Source organism: Anas platyrhynchos, chromosome 2 (assembly GCF_047663525.1).
Source record: "Anas platyrhynchos isolate ZD024472 breed Pekin duck chromosome 2, IASCAAS_PekinDuck_T2T, whole genome shotgun sequence".
NCBI lineage: Eukaryota > Metazoa > Chordata > Aves > Anseriformes > Anatidae > Anas > Anas platyrhynchos.
In genome coordinates, this window is record NC_092588.1 from 148,562,310 (window position 1) to 148,583,714 (window position 21,405).

The following is a 21,405-nucleotide window of genomic DNA, read 5'->3' on the forward strand; positions in this document are numbered from 1 at the left end:
AGCCTTCACTTTATGCTGGTATTTAACAACCCAGCCTGCTTTTCCTTACTTCAGCCCCACAGCTGGCTGAGGAGGGAGATGAAACTTCACTAAACCAGACACAGAATTCCCTACTTTTCGATAAGGAAAGGCAGAGCAATGCCAAGCCTCGGTGCTCGGCCAAGCGGGACCGCCGACACGGTGACAGAAAGAGAAAATCAAAGGCAGCCGCCGCGGTCTGCACGCAGGCTGCTCGCTTTGAGGCTTACAACACGTAATTGAAATGGGATTAATTCCTCTGCTGATTAACGCTCAGAAGAAGCCCCAGTGTAAAATTCATTGTAGCAGATTATGAAAGTCAGAAGAGGCCTTTGCCTAATTACTTGCTCTCTTTCTTCAGATTATCTAGCGGCCTCTGAAGAGGTCTGTAAAGAGGCCAGAAGAATACAGGCCTCGTTGTGAGGGCTACAAATGTTATCACATTTTCTTTTCATGTGCTTCCCAGCTACAACTGTGCCTTCCGATTTCTTTTGTCTTTTTTTCCTTTCTACCTCCTTTTATGCAGCCACGTCCTACATCTTAATTGCAACTGTACTAACAGACAAAAATAGTGTGGTTTACCTATTTACTACCATCTTTTTCTTCACTGGAGGTTATTCCAGAAGATAACCAGCCTAACTAGTTGAGAACTTCCCATAGCTTTCACCCATTCCCTTTTTCAACGCCCCCAAAAGGAAGGGAGCAAAAAGAGTGGCTGAGTGGCGTTAAGGAGAGGAAAAGGGGAGGAGAGCATGGGCAAAAAAAGATGGAGAAGGGGTAGAACAGCATCGCCTGGGAGGAAGCTTGAGCACAACCAAGCAAATGGCACCGTTTGATGCTTTGAATTCTCCTTATAGTTACTGCAGGTGCAGTTATCTCAGCCGTATTATCTAAGGCACCGCTGGAGTCACCATGATTCAGTCCCTAAGAAAAAATTCATTTAAGCCTCATTATTCCTACTGAAGTTACTTCATCCTAATGTAATTGTTAATGTAATGCAATGGAAAAAAATGTCCAGAAAGCACATGAGTATCCACATTTGATATTTCTCTGGAAAATAAATAAATAAAAAATTGCTCTGCAACTGTCTTCCCTGGAACAGCTCACTCTCTAACAGCAGGGGGCAATAAAGATAACACTTTTTTTTTTTTTTTTTTTTTTAACTGATGAAGCAATGCAAAATACTGCAATAGGGAAAGACAGGGCTTTCAACAACTTCTTCCCTGACATGGGGTGACTAACCCTAAAATCAACAGGGCTGGTATGGATGCAGTTACTTTCTCACGAGAACTGTGTGACAAGCAGCACTGTTGTCACCCTAGCCCTGGGCCTGGTGTTGTTTTGCTGCTGCATGACAAGGGCAGCAAGGCACCATTTAACAAACACGTACAGAACAAACTGTTTTTTGCAAGCTACTTGTTTTAAAAAAGACACTTGCACAGGTACCAGTACAGGAGCCTAGGGAAACATGGGGCAGGATTAGTTAGCATGAGTCTTACCAACAGCTAGGTGTTTGTTTGTTTGGTTTTCTTTTGTTTGTTTTAAGTGCTACAGTAAAAGTAGTGGCACACATTGGGTTGTCCTTGACACCACCTTCCAGACCGTCTGCTGCTGTACTTCTGCACCCATAACTGGACTTGAGAAAACAAGATACGAGGCTTAGGAAACCAGCAATGGAACAAAATAATAATTGAATCCTCTACATAAAAATTTTCCAAGCCTGAAAATGTAGCAGGAAAAAGCAGAACTTCCTGCCCAGTGCACAAACCAAAAGAAAGAACATCAATAAATAAAGAAAAGAAAAGAAAATGAGATCTAGGGGATAAAAGCACTCCAGGGTTTTGTCCTTCTTATAGGAAACCTCTTAATAATTCCTGGCTGTAAGAGCTGTTTCCTGTATTATTCATCGTCACCTTATGCCATACATGCAATTTTCCACCACAAGTCTTCCCATCACACTCGAGATAGCAAACTGCAAATACAGCATCTTATATATTTAGCATACATGTATTACATTTTTACTACAAAGCCATCTGTCTTCTCTGAAGCAAGCAAAAACCAACCCACTTTCCTGCAGCTGGTCTTTTAAGAAATCAAACAGCAGAGTGTTTAGGACAGGGAGTTATTACCTGCCAATACAGATAAATTCCAGGCTGGTGCTAGCTCTGCACGTTAGTGTAGCCTTCAGACAGGTATTTTCTGAAGAGCTATGACTCCAAGGCAGAAGCTGACTTCTGACAAGGATGCTGCAGGGAGATTAGCAGCTCGGTCTACAGCTGAGAAGGGTGAACTGGAAGTCTTAAGCTTTAAAACAAGTGAAAAGGAAGCTTAAAAAAAGGCAGATTGGACGTGAAGGGTGGAGAAAAATAAAAACTTGTTTCCTTTGGCAAGTTGAGAACTGAGGAGAGGCTTACTCCACAAGTCTGTGTCTTCTGAGGTCAGATCCCATGGAACCCTGCATTTATTTATCCTGCCATTTACTGCCTTCTCGTTTAACTTCCTGGATAATTACAGTGTTTTGCTCCAGTTTGGTGTATTTGCATTTCCCTTCAACTCAGTAGACAGCAAAATTCTGTCAGTAATTTGCAGCTGGTTGGATTTTCAGGTGAAACGAGAGACTTCCCAGTGGTGACAAGTGCTTTCCTTGTTGGCAGAGTATCGGAAAACAGTCAGCAGACTTCAAGAGATGCATAAATTAAATCAAGTCCTAAAGCTATATAGATGTCACTTCACGCTTCATTTCACACAGGGAAGAGCAAAATTTCTGAGGTTTCAGTGTAATGCATGCCATTACCAAAACTAGAGGCCATTATTTCCAACACAAATAGTTTGTTTGTGGGTATGGGGCAAAGCGGGAGGGGAGAGAGTGAGATGAAGATGGTACAGATGGCATAAAGCTTGGTCCTGAGGACATCCTTAGAGAAATGCTTGGGAGGTCTCTCACTCGTCTGTTTTGTGATGAGGGTTTGTTGTGGCTCTCACAGCCTTTTTGGCTCCTTTTTGGCATCCTTTTATTCTAATTTAATTTATTTTTATTTTATTTAATTATATTTTTTTCACATGGAGCAATGAACCTAGAGAGTGGGCTGCGCAGCAGATGGATTATTTTATTTTATTTTATTTTATTTTATTTTATTTTATTTTATTTTATTTTATTTTATTTTATTTTATTTTATTTTATTTTATTTTATTTTATTTTATTTTATTTTATTTTATTTTATTTTATTTTATTTTATTTTATTTTATTTTATTTTAATTTCTTGTGGTGCTGCCCGGTTTCACCTTGCCCCCTCCCCACGCCCCCCTCACGAAGCCCTGCCCCCGTGAGGCCCCCTGCCAGGACACCAACGTCGCCCGCCTCAGCCGGGTCCCGCCCTCCCCACCCTGATTGGCTAGCTCGCCATCCCCCCTCTCCTCATTGGCCCATGCCACCACCCCTCTGTGCGTCGATTGGCTGCGCTTCACGCCTGTCCCCCCCATCCCACCCGCCTCCCTCCCTCCAGTCGCGGTGGGGCGATCGGGCGATGCGGTGACGTCAGCGTGCCGCCGCCCGCCCATTGGTGGCGGCGGGCTGACGGGCGATGTGGCGCGTGCTGCTGCGCGCCCTGGGCCACCGTGGGGCTGCTGCGGTGCATCAGGGGCGTCGCTGCACGCGCTGCTGCTGCTGCGCCTCTTCCCGCGCCCGCTGCCGTCGCGAGCCGCTGCCGCGCGCCGCCGCCTTGCGCGGGAACTGGGCCCGGGCCCTCAGGTGAGGGTGGAGGGGCTGCGGGGAGGGGGGCGCGGCGGTGGCGGCGGGGACCCAACGGCCACCAACGGTCCTTTAACGGTCCTCAACCGGCCCCAACGGTCCCCAACCGATCCCTAGGGGTCCACAGCGGCCATCCTCAGGGTTCCTGAGGTGGAGGGCGGTGGGTGAGGGCGGTGTTCGGGGAGCGCCCCCTCAGCGCAGCCGGTCCCTCAGGAGCCGCCCTGCCGAGGGGCTGTGAGGGGCCCCAGCCGTGTGACCCGCCCCGTCCCGTCCCGTCCCGTTGTCCCTCAGCACCGTCACCGCCATGCCCGAGGTGAGCACTGACAGCCTGGACGAGCAGCAGGTGCGGCTGCTGGCCGAGATGTGCATCCTGATCGACGAGAACGACCGGAGGGTGGGAGCGGACACCAAGAAGAACTGTCACCTGAACGAGAACATCGATAAAGGTACGGCTGCGCCTCGAGCCACCGGATCACAGAATGGCTCGGGTTGTAAGGGGCCTCACAGCCCACCCAGTGCCACCCCCTGCCATGGGCAGGGCCCCCTGCCCCCAGCCCAGGCTGCCCCCAGCCCCATCCAGCCTGGCCTTGGGCACTGCCAGGGATGGGGCAGCCACAGCTCCTCTGGGCAGCCTGGGACAGGGCCTCACCTCCCTCTGAGTTAGACTGAAGGTTTTTACAAGTATGCAAGGCATAGAAATGTGGCTGAATGAAAGCCTCCCTGCCTTTTAATTCTATGTTGCAATAGGGAGGAACAAGCAGTTGGAGGCAGCAGCAAAGCAGAGAGATGTGCGATATGGACATAAGCTCTATGCTATAATATTTCTGAATTGCATTTTGTTGGTAAAACGGTATTATTTTCCTGTTATAGACACCTGATTTTAGGTAATTTTTTCTAAACAGTGCCACTTGCTTCTTTGCCGGGTTCTCACAGAGAGGAGACTTTGATGTCTAATTAATGAATATGGAGTTCTGCTTCAGCTACTTCTAATGGGAAAGGGTTTTTGGTTGTCATTTTAATTAACGATGGGCTTTATTTTAGGCTAGTCATATCTGTGAGTTTCTTAGCAGTTTGTGACCTCCTTTTTTCTAGTCATCAGAAGTATTTTCCTGGAGAGTAAGGAATAAAAAGCTCAGAATTTTTAAAAAATAATAATTAAATAAAATTGTACTGTGCTTGAGGGAGTTCATTTTCTGATGTAATTTTTGCATCATTGTTCGTAGCACCTTGCTAATTTCATGATGTTTAGTGTGTACTGACACAGTAACCTAAATAATGACTCTTTTTCATCAAATCCTTGATTTTTAACACTTGAAAATTTTTGAATTCAGTTTATCAAAAAATGAGGCTGTTCTAAGCCCTGAAGTTTTGTCTTCATGTGATTATTCTCCTTTGTAAAATAACGTTGTGTTTTTGTTTTTAGGATTATTGCACCGAGCATTCAGTGTTTTCTTATTCAATACAGAAAACAAACTGTTACTGCAGCAGAGGTCAAATGCTAAAATTACATTTCCAGGTTAGTTCTGAAACACATTGCACATAAATGTTACATTTAAATCTATATTTAAAATATGTCAGTCTAATTTTGCAGAGTAACTCCTTCTGAGGCTTTAGAATTTACTCTCTTTGGAGAGGAGATGCATCTCTAAAGTATTTTAAAGCACTTTTCTTGTGGATGAAGCAACGTAGTGGGAACATCAATTTATTGGTATGCATGTTCTTGGGAAATGATTGCTCCCTGACTTGTTTGATCCTGTTTATGGCATATGCTGTTTACCTTATCTGTTGTAAGAGATCTGTATGGCGTTAGAGAAATTGCTCTGGCAACTCTGGAGAATGCTTGAATTCCTCTGGGAAGGACATGCATTTGGTTTATTGTGGAACTGTTTCTAACCCTTCTCAAGAAAGACCTTTCCTTCTAAGCAAATTTTTATTTTTTCCTCTGACTGTTAATTAATCAAAATACTCGAGTGTAGCCTGTAAGTAATCAGATTCCATTTTAGATGCTTTATGAGCTAGACTGTTAAAGGTGAGAGGTTGGCTGATCAGTTACTCTACGTTACTGATAAATAATTTTTAATATACTTGAAGTAGAGCACAGAGGGTACGTTCTTACAACTTTGTACAAGCATAAATTGCCTGTTTACTTCCTGTCAGCTGGTCTTGTAAGCTCTGGAGGTATTATCAATATTCTTTTGCATATCAACTCTCAAAAGCTGCTTCAATCAGCATCTGCAAGGTCTCTTCAAATTGGCTTTTGAAGTAGGTGCTGTGCAGTCAGAACACGTGTGTTCGTGTCTGTCAGTCACTAACCTGCAAAGCAGCACTTAACAGGCAAATCCAGGTACATAAATGGAAAGAAAAATAAGGAAAGCTTCCTCTCTGAACCTTTTCTCCAAATGAGAAACAAAATGTTGTATGTTGATTAGCTAGTCTATGTCTCAGGCTTTTTTGTGTGTATGTGTTTTAATGATTTATACATGTCAAAAGTGTGCTAACTGAAACTTCTTGCAGATTGTTTTACCAACACTTGCTGTAGCCACCCACTGAGCCACCCACTGGAACTGGAAGAAAATGATGCCATCGGTGTTCGAAGAGCTGCACAAAGACGAATGAAAGCAGAGTTAGGAATCCCCATGGAGCAGGTAAAGGAAGGAGAGGGGGCAGTTCTTAACAGCGTGTGCTGACTCACAGACTAACTGCAGCTGGCAGATGGGGGCAGCATGAAACCTAAAAATGCCTTTAATTTTGGAGACGCAGAGGACTTAATGGATTTGAGGCCTCAGCAGTAACAAAGGATTTTATTGCTTCAGGTCTAACTAAGGGTGCCTACATTTTCTCCAGAGCAGGCTATCCTGCTTGCCCAGGAGAACTTGTACTATCTGTGTACGAGTCCTTGTGATCCCAGGTTTCCTATAGGAAAAAGGGTGCCCTGGGCACCTGGTTTTCCTTCCAAAACAACTGCACTCCCTGCTTCTGGCTGCCTTCTGGTATGGTGGCAATTGGCGAGTGCACAGAGAGCAGGGTAAAGCTGGCTGGTTTATGCTGGCGATCAAAATCTCCTTCCACATTTTGTAACTAGGTACGTTTGTGTCATGGGATACGGGAGAAGCTGTGGGCTGTTGGGGAACACGATGGTGATCCCCTGAACTAATTCCCTGCTTGGCTGTTTGCACTGATCCCTGTCGGGTCAGCGTTACTCGTGGTCTGTCAGCAAGCACTTCTGGCCGTGGTGTCAGATAGTTGTTGGGAGGTAAGGGGCAGGTACAAACGGCTGTCCATCAGCGCTTCCAGAAGCGTGCTGTGAGCTCTGGGAAACATTATTTGAAACTTAAGTATACAGAAGAAATCTTGTCAAAATATTGTCAGGTAAGTCTGCCTAGAGAAATGCTGCACAATTTATCTGATCAAAGCGCAACAAAAATGATTTTTTCCTAGTAATTATTTATGAAGAAGTGCAGTGCAGCTCTATCCTTGAGGGGAGAAATAATTTATGAGGGAGGATGGTAATAGCTGGTAACTCTCAGCAGTTCCTAGCAGTTGAATTATTCTGCCTTGCTCCTGGTTCTGACGTGCGCTTTGGTTGTAGGTAACTCCAGAGGAAATCCTCTACCTGACCCGAATTCACTACAAAGCCAAGTCTGATGGGATCTGGGGTGAACACGAAATAGACTATATCCTGTTCGTGCAGAAGGATGTAACGCTGAACCCTGATCCGAACGAGATCCAGAGCTACTGTTACGTGACGCAGAAAGAACTGAAACAGCTCTTGGACAAAGCCTCCAGGAACGAAGTCAAGATTACTCCGTGGTTTAAACTGATTGCAGAGACCTTTCTGTTTAAGTGGTGGGACAACTTGCCTAACTTGGAAAAGTTTGTTGATCATGAAAAAATACACAGAATGTAAATAGCTGCAGTGAAAGATGCTGAAGGCTAGTAATGATGTACTAAGCGTGGTAACTCACCACTCAGGTGCAGAAAAGTGGCCCACATGGAGCACGTGTAACAAATAATACTATACAGAGGTGTTTAGAGCCGTTTTTTCCTGCTGCTTCACCCCTTTCTTCCAGCCCCATTCCCCGTGAGTGAATTAAGCTTGATGTCATTTAAAATGAGCAACAGTAATACAAGAATCCCCCTTGGGTTCATCTTCCTCCGTTGCCTCGTGTGATATTAAAGAATCCTCAGCCTGCGTGTGCCTGGCTGGCCCTTCCTGGCAGAGCCGCGTGCCCTGGGGAGGGAGCTGGGTGCCTGCTGCCCCGCTCATCCCCTAGAGGTGACAACATCTTAAACAGCAATTACAAAGGAATTAGGGTTCTGCGCTGATGTTGGGAAAAGCAATCACCAAAGGAGAGGTGATTAGTTCAAAGTGGTTAGGATGATTTTAATTGCAGAGTGTGCAACTCTTCAACTACTGTACTATACAATTAACCGAGCACATAAAGGTTCAGTAGTGGGATTGTGTGGACTGAGTTTTCACACAGATTGCAAGTGCTACGTGGTGGGCAAAATCAAAACACTGATTTCTCCCCGTCCCCCACCTGTTTAGTTGGCAACCAAATACTGGACATTGCTAATTGGTATAATTAACCATTAATTTTTAGGTATAGATGGTGGGTACCTAACACAGGTAGTGGCGTGTCCTTGCAGGAGGGGAAGGGATATGCATTAGGTAGCTCTTCCTCATCTTCCAGCAAACAGGCATCCTGCTACAAGTTGTTTCTTTGTGCAACATCTGCTGTGATAATCCTTCCAAAGTCCTGGAAAATGCACGCCTCAATACAGAAATTCAGGATTGAGAATTTGGGGGTTTATACCAAGTCTTAATTTCAGTTGATCAGAAATTCCAGCAGAGTGTAAGAGCCAATCCATTGTGATCTTGCCTTTTCTTCCCACCCCCAAAAAATTTAAATTGATTTCTTTTCTTAGTAGATCACTCAATCCAGGTACCTTCAGGTCATTTCTGGGTGAAATAGGGTATTGTTCCTACTGGTGCTCCGTGTCTGTGAGCTGTGGTTATAACTAGCCTGTGCCTGGTGTCAAGGTAAAACCCCAATTTTCAAATGCTTTGTGTTTCTCATCCCAGTTGTGCCAGCAGCTCTACACTTAAAGTTTTTAGGGCCAAGTTGTTGTATGTTGGCCTGAAATGATTGATTGTCATGAAGCAAGTAACAGGGAGGGAATAGTAATGCAGTTACAGCTCTCGAATTCAGTTCAATCAGCCATGTTACTCAAGTAATGTCTTTATAGTCCTTTTGAAATACCCGGAATACTTTTTAAAGATTGTCTTGAATAAAAGATGACTATTAAAACTCCTGACCTAAAACGTGAACTGGGTTTTTTTTTTGCAGACTTAATTGCCCCATGAACAGGCCTCCTAATAAGCATCACTGAAGCAATATGGCTGGGAGTAACAGGGCACACTCTTGTTCGAACAAAGGTCTCCTCTATCAAAGAGTTACTTGGAGTGAGAGCTGGCAAAGCGTATCCTGAATAACAGACATGAAGAGAGTGTGTGCCCTGTGAGCAAAGTTGTGCCAAACAGTTCTTTAACATCAAAACATTTAGAGAACTTTAAAGTTTTTCTTGACATTGAACTTATTTGCAGCATTAAAGACAATTTAATAACGAATTTATTACATGAAGGAGATGAGGGAAGGAATACGAGTGTAAATCCACAAATACAACTCCAGTATGTGCAAGCTGACACCTGAACACTCCTGTTACCTCTTGTGTTGGGCCTCCTTGGGATAGTCTTCACAGTTGCTCACAGGCTGCTGTATTTTGGATTTGTGATGGAAAACAGCGTGGCTCACGCAGTGAGGTTCACAGAGTGCAGCACAGCACCTAGAGCCAAGGACGCGTGGTGCTCGCACTGCCTGCCAGCCAGCAGGCTGCAGGTGCACCAGGAGCTGGGGGGGGCACAGCCAGGACAGCGCAGGGGTGTTCCCAACTGTGGGGCTTCGGGGCAGAAATAAAAGCTGGGGGCAGACAAAGGGGGGCATTGGGAGTTACAGCATTTGTCTTTTGTGAAGTGTGATGGCTCCTTCTTTGCTGAACAGCTGCCGATGGTGGGAAACGGGAAACAGTGACTGAATTCTTTGTTTTGCTTTGCTTGTCTTAGCTCTACTGCCTCTATCTCGATGCAGGAGTTTCTCGCTAGTGCCCTTCTGGTTCCTTCCCCCATCTCTCTGGGGAAAGTGAGGAGCAGCTGCGTGGTATGTAGGAGCCTGCTGGGGTTTAACCACAACACCCTCTGGTATCGAAAAATAGTTGGAAGTAAAAACAAGATCAAGGATTCTCCTCCTTGCCTTTTATATTTTTTTTCACTGGACTCCACTATAAACTTTAAAACTGCTTTGTGTTTTGTTCTTGCACCACGTTTGTAACGCATGCTTTTACTCATTTACAGGTATTTTCTACCTTGTTTATGACCAACTAGGGACAAAAAGGGAATATTTAAAGTTTGGCAATGCATTTTGCATTGAATGTATACAGATTTGTTTTCAGCTTCTGAAGGGAAAACAAGCGTTGACATGAACTCAAGCCATTTCAGTCTGATCCATATTTTTAAATACTATTTAAATTAATAATCTGAAATATGAGTAATCTAGGTTGTAATCTACCCTGCTCACACTTTTACAGACCATTAGGCTGTGGGTCAGCACTAGATCTGCAACTATTTCTCCAGTTGCAGTCAACATTCAGCTTAGTTAACTGGCAAGCATTTCATTCACCTAAACCCCTTTCAGTGCCCAACACCAACTCGGTGCAGTGCTTACCTGTCTCCTCTCCCTTCCCCACCAGTTCCAGCCCTACCTGCAACAGGAACTCATCACCTACATCCGAGAATTAACAGGCATGTTGAAAACCAAGCCTCGTTAATTCAGCTCCTCATAAAGCTTTATGTTTTTAATTCTGGTGGCAGCTTTATTAACAAATACTTTTTTTTATATATATATTTTAACCTCATTTTAAACACAGTTTTACATTAAATAACAAATGCTTTATTGCTACAGGAAAGTCAGCAGTGTCATTGGTCATGTCTATTTAGAAATGGCTTCTGCCACCAGTACTGACAAGTTTCTCCTGCTATTACTAACCCTTAGTAACAACTTAGAGCTGTAAGATCAACATATCAGAAGTTTCTGAGCTTCAAATACCATGTGCTTTTTTTGATATTCTCTTTTACAGAAAAAGGAAAACAGGACCAGAAGTGACTTTTAATAAAATTATGTTTTAATTCAGAAGGGCGCTCATCTTCTCTGTGTTTTACCCATTTTTCTCTTTCCGGCCAGGAGATGTTTCGGCTTGGTGTCAAATATGTGCCTGTCCGCCTCTCCTTTCCTGCCCATGCGATTCATTTTCGTCTGAGCTTTCTTTGCCATAGTCTTGACCTTCTTCACCATCTATTTAAAAACAAGCACACAAATATGCTGAGTGACTTCCTCGGTAACTCGGGTAACTAGCTTTACCTTTAAAAAAAACAAAGCTAGAGGATTTTAACAGGGACATGAAATAATGCCCAACATAACCACCTGCTACTACTCTAGCATAATATAAGGGTAAGTAACAATTAACAGCCATAGAAAAACTCTTTTTTTTCCCCCCTCCAATATAATAAAAATATGATTATGCTATCCCTAAAGATCTTACATTACTGAAGGTGGAACTCCACCATTAGATTATGGAGTGTATACAGATTTTAGATCTCTTCTGGCATAATTGTATTTCAAGAAAAATAAAGTCCTTTCTTAGTCTGTACTGTTACATCTTATTTTTAAGAACAAACTAGGCATTTTTAAAGTCTAGAGTTCAAACAGACGATGAAACTGAAAAGAGAAGCAAAACCAACCAGTACTGCAGGTTTCCCAGAAGCTGTTTTAAGTACAACTCCACCTGCTGTAAAGGGCAGATGACTTTACAAACCTTTTCGTCACGGAGCCCGGAGACATCCCGTGGTGGGCGAGAGGAGCTGCGACTGCGTGCCACAGATGTGGGGGTTTCGGACTCATCACGTTTACGTTTCCTTGTGACGCTGCGGGACCTTCTGGCGTAATGTGCCTGAAATTCAGAACAGCGCTTTGGTTATTGAAAACTGAACTAATCGGCTTGGACAGACGCCCCATTTCTAATTAGACTAACATGAGAAAACAGGAAGTAAACTGCTGTGATTCACTGTCGTGATGCAAACAGTTACTTTGGATACCAAAAGACAAAATGATACCTGAGGCATTTTGGTTACTCCACAGTAAAATAAAGACCTTGTCACCTGGTGGTCACTGTCTTTCTGTCCCAGAGTAATATTCAAATTTCAGTGAATATTAGCACATTCTTTTCAAAATTATGAATTCAATTTTTATAATCTTTTTTTCAAAAGTTCATAAGTAATGGATAAAAAGACACAGACTAACGGATAGCAATACAGAAGCAAATTTGCAACAGCGTAAAAGCAATGAAAAAATATCCCCTGATTAGAGCCTGTTTACAGGACCAAGCCCTAGGGAACCATCATCCCACAGCGTGAGAATGAAACTCCTCATTGAGATAGCTCTTCAGTCAACATGGCATATCGGCCCTGAGAAGCGCGAATGCTTGCTTCAGATGGGCACTGTTGACACTCCTTGTTTCCTAACCCCTTGTTCAGCTAAAGAATTCAAGGTCTCAAGATCTACATATCCATAATACTGCTGGATTTGCTGTGCAAAAATATATTTTTTTAAATTTGAAATAAAAGAAAATGGCTCCCTAAGGCAAATCTAGGCCTGAAGTACTCTGACTGACTTACATCTAAAAATGCCAGTCACGGTATCCAAAATTCAATTACAGGTCACGACATTAATGAACTGTAAAAAGATGAGCCTGATCCAATATCACTTTCTGAAATACCACTACTTCTGACATAGTTGTGTCTCATCCAACAACGCAGTCCTGAAAATTAAGCCCAGTTCTTGTATCCTATACAATTCCAAAAGAATTCTAACAGAAAGCACTGCATATATGCATGTGTGATTCTACAGAAATACACATTAGTACATGTTTTCAGCCAACCCAGTATGTTATCATATCACTCAAAAATTCCAGCATCAACTGCCTCATTTAGGTTTCCTGTTTCATCCTTAATTGATTCCACCTCTCTCTCTCTCGTGTCAACTGTGACACACCATTCAAGTGTGCACAAGGAAATTTAGCATGTAACGGAATTGATCTCTCTTAGATGAACAGTGTTAAATTAGCAGAAACTTACATCATCTTTGTTAGTCATGTCAAGTCCAAGATCACTCATTTCTTTCTCTAGCACCTTCCGCTGGACCTGTAAAAAGACAGTTAGGAAATCATGTTTATTTTAAAAAAATATATTTATATCTTAACTTTGTCTTAACATGCAAAAAAAAAAATAAAGATGCAGCAACCCAACTAAACTGAATTCTTAGAAACTTTTCCTACAATATGTATGGAATCCTATAAAAGACTCATTTGTGTTACAGAAAAAGAAATAAAAGAAAGGTTTGGCCTCCATAACTAAATAGTTATCAGAACTCCTAGGAGCACAGAAGGAAGCAAGCAGCAAGGGAGAGGGTCAAACATGAGAAAAAGCCATTATTGCCCAAAATTAGTACGTGGTTTTATAAGTTTTTATACATCAACAAAGTCTTACTACAGAACATGTTCTATACTTGCCTTCTTAGCCGTTCGAGGCATCCTTGGCCCTCGAGTATCTTTTTCCTTTGACTGCAGGATTTTCAGTTTCTTTTTTTCTCGGATCTGTTTTGCCAGCTGTCGGATTTCCATCATTTCTTCATCTTCGCTTTCTGGTTCACTGTCATATTCTCCAGCAGCTTCTCTCAGCTCCTCTTCTTTCTCTAATTCTTCCAGTTTCTTAGAAGAGATTAAATGAAAACCAAGATGCTCATCAAATCCTTCACTTACAATCCTCAACATCACATTTCTGTATGGTGCAGGACCTTTCCAAAGACAGCATGCAGACACTTCGAAGATGGAACTGTGTTATTTTAGGGCGCCTCCAACCATGCTCTGTGCACTTAGTGATACAGATTACTGAGCAAGAATCCAAGGGGATTCAAGTCCTATGAAGACCTACTTGATCACATCACATCACATTGTCGTTTGGCTGATTTGTACAGCTGCCCTGAAGGTGCCCACTGTGTGAGTTCAGATGTACCGTACTGTGACCTGTACTAGCTGTGCTGTTTCTGGTAACACACTCTCAAAAAATCTTCTGTTTCTAATTTAGCATGATTCCGGAGCACTAGCAATTCAGATGAACCCAACTGCATACCCAGCAGGCTCCGCTGTCTGCACTCAGGACTTCTTCTTAACCATCAGGTTCTTAAGTCAGGTTTTTGTTATTAAATGAAAATGCTATAAATTTGAAAATTCAGTCTATATTATTTGATAACTACAATCCTTCTAGCTACAGTCATAGAGTAAGGAAATAAAACTTCCCCTGCAAAACTCGTATCTTAAGATGCAAAAGACAAGATCACCACTAGGTCTGAAAGGGTAAAGTAATTTTCCATTCTTCTGAAACTATGTCCTTGATCATTCAGAAAACAGTCTCTTTTCCCATGGCAAGCACAGACAGCGTAGAAGAATTTGTTTTCGTAACATATTGTTTTTATCCAGGAATACAGCAATCTATGCTAAACGAATAAAGGGATAAAGAGGCAAGAATATGTAAAAAGTACAAAGGAAAACTCACTTTCATTATATCTGGATCGATGTAGTCGAGGATATTGTGACCTTGCCATATCTCTGGTATCTTGTCATACTTTTCAGATGCATTCATTAAGTCCCAGTATTCTTAAATAAAAGCAAACACACAAAACCAGGTGTTAATAAAAAGACAAAAACAATTTCAAAGAATGTTCAATGACAGAAAACAACACTCATCACAATAAAAAAAAAATTAGATCCCTTTGTGGCAAAAATGTGACAGCATCTCTGACATACTCATAAATACTTCTGATCCCCTGCCAAATACTGTTCACTAATGACAAGTCCACTGCAAACTATAATAAGCAACAGATATTAAGAAAGCATCAATATGAGAACTGGATAAAGTCAGCATCAACAACGAATACAACATCACAATATAAAGTGAAAAGAAATCAACAGACCAGTCACTCTGTCTGTGACTCTAAAATGGGAAAACACTACGAGACATTAAAGACCAAGGAAGAATCAATGAAGATCACCAGTTTTGGAACAGGAGAAAAGGACTGTAAGAAATAAAAAGGTGGCACTGTTACTCAGTTGAAAGGAGTCCAGGTTAAGCATTCTCCAATAAGACTGAAATAGTTAAACTTCACTGATCAATAATAATACTGAGACTTATATAACACTTACTCTGAAGATCCAAAATATAATCATCTCCCATTTCCAGTTCAAGATCTCTCTCCTGCAAAGACATACAGAGCTTTATATATCTTATAATTGTACATCTATGTGCTATTATGAAGCATTTAAAAACCATCCGCTGATCTCCTAATTAAGAGATGCCACTCACTGTTTTCCTCCTGGGTGTGTCTACTTCCATGCGCTTCTTCCGTGCTATTGCTCCCTCAGGTATAAAGGGCAGCCGCTCCTGAAATTAATACAACAATTCATCCCGATAAAAAAAAACAAAACAAACAGAAAGAAGAAGTCTTGAAGTCTTGAATCCATTTTTTATAATGCTATAAATCATGGTTTTGAAGTAACGGATTTTGAATGAAAGCAAAGGCCCAGGCTGACTCACCCACCAGCAACAGCAGTTATAGATTAAAAAAATAAGCAAATCTCATCACATAAACTGTTCACATGTTAAACAAAGAGAGAATTCTTATCCTTCTTAAAGAGTACTGGAAAATATACTAAAATATAATATATATATAAATATATATGTATATATATATATATATATATAAAAAATATATAATATACCTTGTATGTTATATATATATATAACGTGCAAGTGTAAATATATAACATACCTTGTCATCTCTTTTTGCTGGCATGGCCAAGTGTAATCTATTCAACACTTCATTCACTTTATTTCCTTTCATTTTAGTATCAACACGGTGGGCTAACAGTCTGTCACAAGCCTGAAAGTACACATGGCAACATGAAGCAAGGAATTAAGTCATCCTGACCCAGCAAATGACACAGTAAGCTTTCAATCCCAAATATCTAGCTTTGTATTTTATCTTGTGTTTTACCTCTCTAGCTTTCAATAAAGTATCAAAGTATTTTATATAAAAAAAGCAGCACAGGAAGATGCATGTGATACTGTTTTGTTGGTATAATCCACCTTTCATAATGAGCTGACTATAAGAAAAAGCAACAAGACCCTGAAAAAATACCGCCGAATTTTTGAACAGTATTAGAAAAGTAAGCTTCCATTTGCAGCCAAGTCCACAGAGACTCAAGAGGACAGTAAGGATAGCGTGCTTAAAGCTTGTCACTATAATGCACAGTTTAACTGAGATTAAATTCATACAACTGAGGCAAAAACATCAGCTGTTCCTTTTGAATGAAATTGAGAGAAAGGACATACCTCTGTTTTAACTTGGATTACACCTTCTTCTGTTAGAGTGCTTGTCTCTATGACAGAAAATCCCTCTGCTTCAAAAGTTTCAAATATTTTCTGAAATAGAAACATTATGCCAAATAATGACATTCTGCCCATTTCTTAATATATCATTACATTAAGAACTGAAATTTTAATCTAACATCAATAAATACATGGAACTCGTTACTAAGTATTTCATTAAAATGTGTTTCTAAAAACATGAGAGGAATTTACAGCTATAGTTCTGTCTTTTTTGTGTGTGTGTTTTGTTTTGTTTATTAAGTAACTAGATGCTTTCTATATGGTAACTGTAAATGACACATGAATAAAAAACAGAAAGAGAGAAAAAGAAACACCAGTTTTATGTGTCCTTGAAGTCACAGATACAAAAGAAGTAGCCCTGCATATACACAAACTGCTGCCCAACGGGAGCTCCTACTGCAACTGGCAGCAACTGTCAGTTCAGCCTGAACTCTTAGTGAAATGGCATTTTTGATCAAGGCCATTCAGTCTTCCAGCTACTGTAGTAATTAATAGTTCTCAGTGTGTCCAAGATTTCTGAAACCATTAGCGAGCTGCTTTCTGTTTGGCATTTACAATAGGCAGGCATGTACATGCTTTAGACAATACAAGTACATACGTTAGACATATGGGTCAAGACCCGGAAAGCTACTTTCCATTATACTATTAGACAATGAAATTCAGAAATGATCATGTACAATTTCTTGCCCAATATAAATTATGCAAACCCATGAATCTTGCATAGTACTTCTGTAAATTTCAGAAGAAAAAGAGAGGTGGGAGTAGTTGTCTCACCTGACTCTCTTCAGGAAGTTCTGCAATTCTTTTCACATCACATTTGTTGGCAACAATTATAAGTGGCTAAGAAAAAAAAAAAAGGAATCATAATCCAAGCTATCACATTACAAACAAAAATAAATTGGTTTTATTAATAATGTAAAGCAAACCTACCTTGTTGGCAAATAATGGCTTAATGTTTCTGAAGAGTTCTACTTGCTCCTCCAGGCTATGCCCGCACTGCTCAGAGACATCCATCACATAAAGCACAGCAGCACGGAGATGTGCGAGTGCAGTTATAGCCTGCATCTCGATGGTGTTCCTGTCCTCTAAAGGATGATCCAAAATACCAGGAGTATCTACTACCTAAAACGAACAGAATTAACTCAGGCCTTATTACAAGGTAATTGACGTGCTGTAACATGTACTCAATTTCTGGTCCGTATTTATCTGGTCAGTATTTATCCTTTTAAAGACAGCAGTACTCCTTCCTTTCATTCATAAACAAGACTGTAAACCAATAGTTTACAATAGTTGTAAACCAATAGACTGTAAAACAATAGTTCCAAGACACAAAAATGCAACTCACTTTCCAAAATGGCAAATCAGATTATAACCTGTTAATTCCTGGAAGAAAATGCAAAACAGTGACGGTTCTTACCTGCCAACGCAGATACTTGTAATCCATATGTCCCACAAAGAGAGATTTGGTGGTAAAGGCATAAGGCTGCACTTCTACATCTGCTCTTGTGACCTTAAAACAAGTTATTCACACATTTAGTGATAATTTCCTGAACTTCCAAGAAGGACGTGATAATTGTAACACACTTCCTTTGCTACAGAAAAGCTAAAAACTAGTTGTTCTGACTGTTTCTCTGCAAGACTTCATCTATGAGAAAATATGTTAATTATATACACGCTATTTTGAAAAAAATAATGATTTTATGAGTGCAATCTGTTGCAATTTTACATATAACCCTCCAAAAATTTCACTCAGTCTCTATCCACACATTTAAATTTCCCATCCTTTGTACCAGACAGTGCTATAACTAAATCAAATTGTTTAAATGTTACTTTATCTTAACTAAATGATATCTCAGTATAATTAAAAAAAAATTCACACACCTTATTTATAAAGCTAGATTTTCCAACATTTGGATAGCCACACAACAGAAGAGTCCTTGTATTGGGATCAATGGTTGGCAAACGAGACAAATGCTGTCGCACTGAAATGTTGAAAAAAAATCTTAAGTATTTAGGATAATTCCAGTTTGAATGGGAGAAAAAAATCATATTCTGAAGTATTTACTCCTGACTTAATATTTTTGGACATCATAAATTTATCGAGCGATTATTTATGAAAATATATCGTTGCTTGTTAACTACAGAAGTATCTACACACAACAACAACAAAAGAGAAATTTACTAAGTATTTTAAAAATAAAGACCAGTAACAATATAAAGTTTTAAATTTAAAAAGAGAGAAGCACTCAGTTGAAAAATAAATTCTAAGTGTTTGTGGGTTTTGGAATTATTTCTATGTTCCCATTATCTACATTCCATATTAAACACATTTTTCTCTTTTTAACTGTTATTCTTTGTACAAATAGGTTTTATATTCTCTTTATACTCCTTTGTTTTAGCCTATTTATTACACAGACCTTGCTCCAAGTATTCCAAGCTTTGTTTCTGTCTTTTGATAATCGTGCACATTCGTCCCAGAGCAGCACGTTTCAGTTGCTTGCAGCGGTACAGAGAATCACCGTATTTCATCAGGCGCACGTAGTCTTTAGCAACACTGCAGAGACAATGAAATACGAAGTTAGCTATCAACCAACCACACGGGTAGAAAATCAAAGAAATAAATGTTCCTTACTTGTCAATCAGATTCTTGGCAATATTAATCTGCCCCAAAGCCAGCTTGTAGTGATCTTTGTCATAGAGAACGTTCATCAAATCCGCATAAAAAGGATGGATGTCCTAAAAAAAAAGCATAAAATAAAATTAAGATTCGTATTTTCTTGAAGATGACTATGTCTTGGCAACTATGTAAGTTCATCTTTTACTCTAATATAGCAACACAAGTGACAATACAATCTAGACTGTTTTCATTATCGTCTTACTTAAGGAAAACAATCTCCTTGGTCATTACATGCCTAATTCTTAACACGTCAAATTTCTTCTGCAAGCATATCCTGGACTCATTCATATAGTTTCAATTTCTTCTCTTGCACTATAAAATACTTTCCGACTTCATCTTAAACGGCTATTTGAGCAGAAACTTCATCAAGAGAAATTAAAATGCAGAAAATATTTGTGGAAATCCTTCAGTAATGATCACTGGATACAAAAACAGCAGGAAGGTATATAGGGCTGCAGCATGTACAGCTGTCCATAAATAAGTCCCACTGGACACATGGATGCAGCTGTAACTGTTGGGAAGTTAAGGCTACATGTGTCTTGTCAAAGTGCATTTCCAACAATATCCTTTGTGTGGCCAAGAATAAGTTTTTGTTGTCAAATTAGCACTTCTGAAGAACTGAAGATGGGAAGCAATGTGACATACTTTTGGAATTTCTAACTTCCAGTAGGTGTTTTGCAGGAAAGACTGACCACAGGCACATAATGACTTACATTTACACACATTAAGAAGAAGTACACCAACACAACATAGGAAAAAGAAACTTTCTCACTCATCATTTAACAGCAGTTTCTGGCCAACATCACCTGATCAGCTAAAACCTTGAAAATGCATCCTTTGGCAATCACCCAGGGGCACAATTCTGACTTTTCTTAGTAGGAATAAAGTATTTTTGTAGAACAAGTTTCCTAAATTTACTCTAAAAAAAATCTACTGAGAGTTATTCTAAATCTTCCATGCAGCGAATCAGCACTGTGCTGCTCAGGCCAAACTAAGCTCTAATAAAACCACTGTTACAGAATAATTTCTGATTCCTGAAGTTCCTTTATGATCAAATGAACAAATACTTACATCTAATTTGGGGAAGTCTGTTAAGATCTGAGTGAGCCTATCGTGGTAATTCTGTTGAGTATATTTGACTTTTCGCATGTAAAACTGTCGAATCCGATGGATTTGGTAATGTTTATGAATGACGGTTGGGGTCTTTCGCTGAGTCTTTGACAATGTCAAATCTATGAAGTCCTGCAATCAAATAAATGTTATTAATCATGCAAGCTGTCAAGTTTTAATGAAGCGATAAAGCTTTAATTGTATTTTGGTGGAGGAGCGGGCAGAGCAGTTAGGCCCATTAAGTGATGTGGCCCATGCCACTGCTCTGCAATGGATGAACTGAGCATGTTTTAGAATAAAACACCTGAAACACAGACTTTTATCTCCAAGCAGTAACAGAATGTGCATTCTGAGTGGGGTTTTCCTGCCAATTATTGAAGGACTGGCCTCCTCTCCCCAGCAGAGCTCGGGAAGCGGCCCCACTAATGCAAGCCCGCTGCTATGGAACGAAACTCCTTCATTAGACCAGGAAATAACTTTATTTTAGATAAATGCACGGCGGTGAGACTGAGCGTGACGCTGGGGGGGAGAACAGACGGGATTCCTGTCAGGGCCAGCCCCGCCAGGGCAGAGCCGCGGGACCCCACCTCAGGCGCCCCCCCCCCCCGCGCCCTGCATGGTACAGCCCGCCGCGCCGCCCCGCACTGCCCCAGGGCGAGCCCATGAGCCTGGGGGGGGGGGAGGGGAAGCGAAGGCCGCGGCCACGCCGGGCAGCGCGGGCGGCGCTCCCCTGAGGCGCGGCGGGCGCAGGGGCTGAGGGACGGGGGCGAGGGGGGGATGGCGACGGGCGCCCTACCTTGGCGGACGGCACCACCGTGATCTTCTTGAAGTTGTAGAGCGCCATGCCGGCAGGCTGCCCGAGCCCCACGCTGCCGGAAAGGGAGAAAAGAGGCCGTGTCTCTCGCGAGAGCCCCGAGCTTCCGTGCCGGGGAGGCGGGCAGAGAGGGAGGGAGGGGAGCTGGCCATGACGGGAGGGGTCAGGGTGCCAGTCCTGCTGCACGCCCAACCTCCACAGTCTGTCCTGCTGTCTTATTAAACTCCATTTCTGTTTACCTTGTTGAGAATTTTTTTCATTGCACGTGTGTGTGTGTGTACAGATCCAGCTGCCACCAAAAGGGTAATGGCTCAGAGGGGCCGCGTGTGGGGCACCAAGAACAGCAGCATGAATCCAGCAGGGTTGTGGGTATCGGTGTGTGTGTGCATGTAACTGGGAGACCTGGGGGTCTGAGGGCCAGA

At 41.5% G+C, this 21,405-nt stretch overlaps 3 protein-coding genes across 3 annotated transcripts in view; 1 reads left to right on the forward strand and 2 right to left on the reverse strand.

Annotated features, from left to right (window-relative positions):
• Positions 1–2,266, reverse strand: part of WDR37 (WD repeat domain 37) — a 43,755-nt gene extending 41,489 nt beyond the window's left edge. The window contains exon 1 of the mRNA XM_072033820.1: positions 2,148–2,266. The gene's annotated coding sequence lies outside the window, so the exon portion shown is untranslated. The remainder of the gene's footprint in view (positions 1–2,147) is intronic.
• A 1,278-nt stretch (positions 2,267–3,544) lies between these two features.
• On the forward strand, positions 3,545–9,085 carry IDI1 (isopentenyl-diphosphate delta isomerase 1). Its single transcript, XM_027450467.3, has 5 exons — positions 3,545–3,766; positions 4,058–4,212; positions 5,190–5,282; positions 6,281–6,411; positions 7,356–9,085. The coding sequence occupies exons 1-5, from the start codon at positions 3,600–3,602 to the stop codon at positions 7,671–7,673; spliced, it is 864 nt and encodes a 287-aa protein (XP_027306268.2). The 5' UTR covers positions 3,545–3,599; the 3' UTR covers positions 7,674–9,085.
• A 1,898-nt stretch (positions 9,086–10,983) lies between these two features.
• On the reverse strand, positions 10,984–21,123 carry GTPBP4 (GTP binding protein 4). The gene is made up of 17 exons (XM_038174948.2): positions 20,966–21,123; positions 20,131–20,301; positions 19,015–19,118; positions 18,800–18,936; positions 18,264–18,364; positions 17,800–17,892; positions 17,313–17,504; positions 17,157–17,222; positions 16,326–16,415; positions 15,763–15,873; positions 15,297–15,374; positions 15,137–15,188; positions 14,490–14,590; positions 13,448–13,645; positions 13,014–13,079; positions 11,696–11,830; positions 10,984–11,175 (listed from the first exon to the last, which is right to left on the reverse strand). The coding sequence occupies exons 1-17, from the start codon at positions 21,011–21,013 to the stop codon at positions 11,023–11,025; spliced, it is 1,896 nt and encodes a 631-aa protein (XP_038030876.1). The 5' UTR covers positions 21,014–21,123; the 3' UTR covers positions 10,984–11,022.
• Positions 21,124–21,405: the final 282 nt, after the last annotated feature.

Coding starts and splice junctions, on each gene's coding strand:
- IDI1 (XM_027450467.3), top strand. CDS start 3,600: ATGTGGCGCGTGCTGCTGCGCGCCCTGGGCCACCGTGGGGCTGCTGCG. Junction 5,283..6,280: donor TGCTAAAATTACATTTCCAG/GTTAGTTCTGAA, acceptor AACTTCTTGCAG/ATTGTTTTACCAACACTTGC. Junction 6,412..7,355: donor TAGGAATCCCCATGGAGCAG/GTAAAGGAAGGA, acceptor CTTTGGTTGTAG/GTAACTCCAGAGGAAATCCT.
- GTPBP4 (XM_038174948.2), bottom strand. CDS start 21,013: ATGGCGCTCTACAACTTCAAGAAGATCACGGTGGTGCCGTCCGCCAAG. Junction 20,302..20,965: donor CGGTGGTGCCGTCCGCCAAG/GTAGGGCGCCCG, acceptor ATTTGATTGCAG/GACTTCATAGATTTGACATT. Junction 14,591..15,136: donor TTATATTTTGGATCTTCAGA/GTAAGTGTTATA, acceptor CTTTTATTTAAG/AATACTGGGACTTAATGAAT.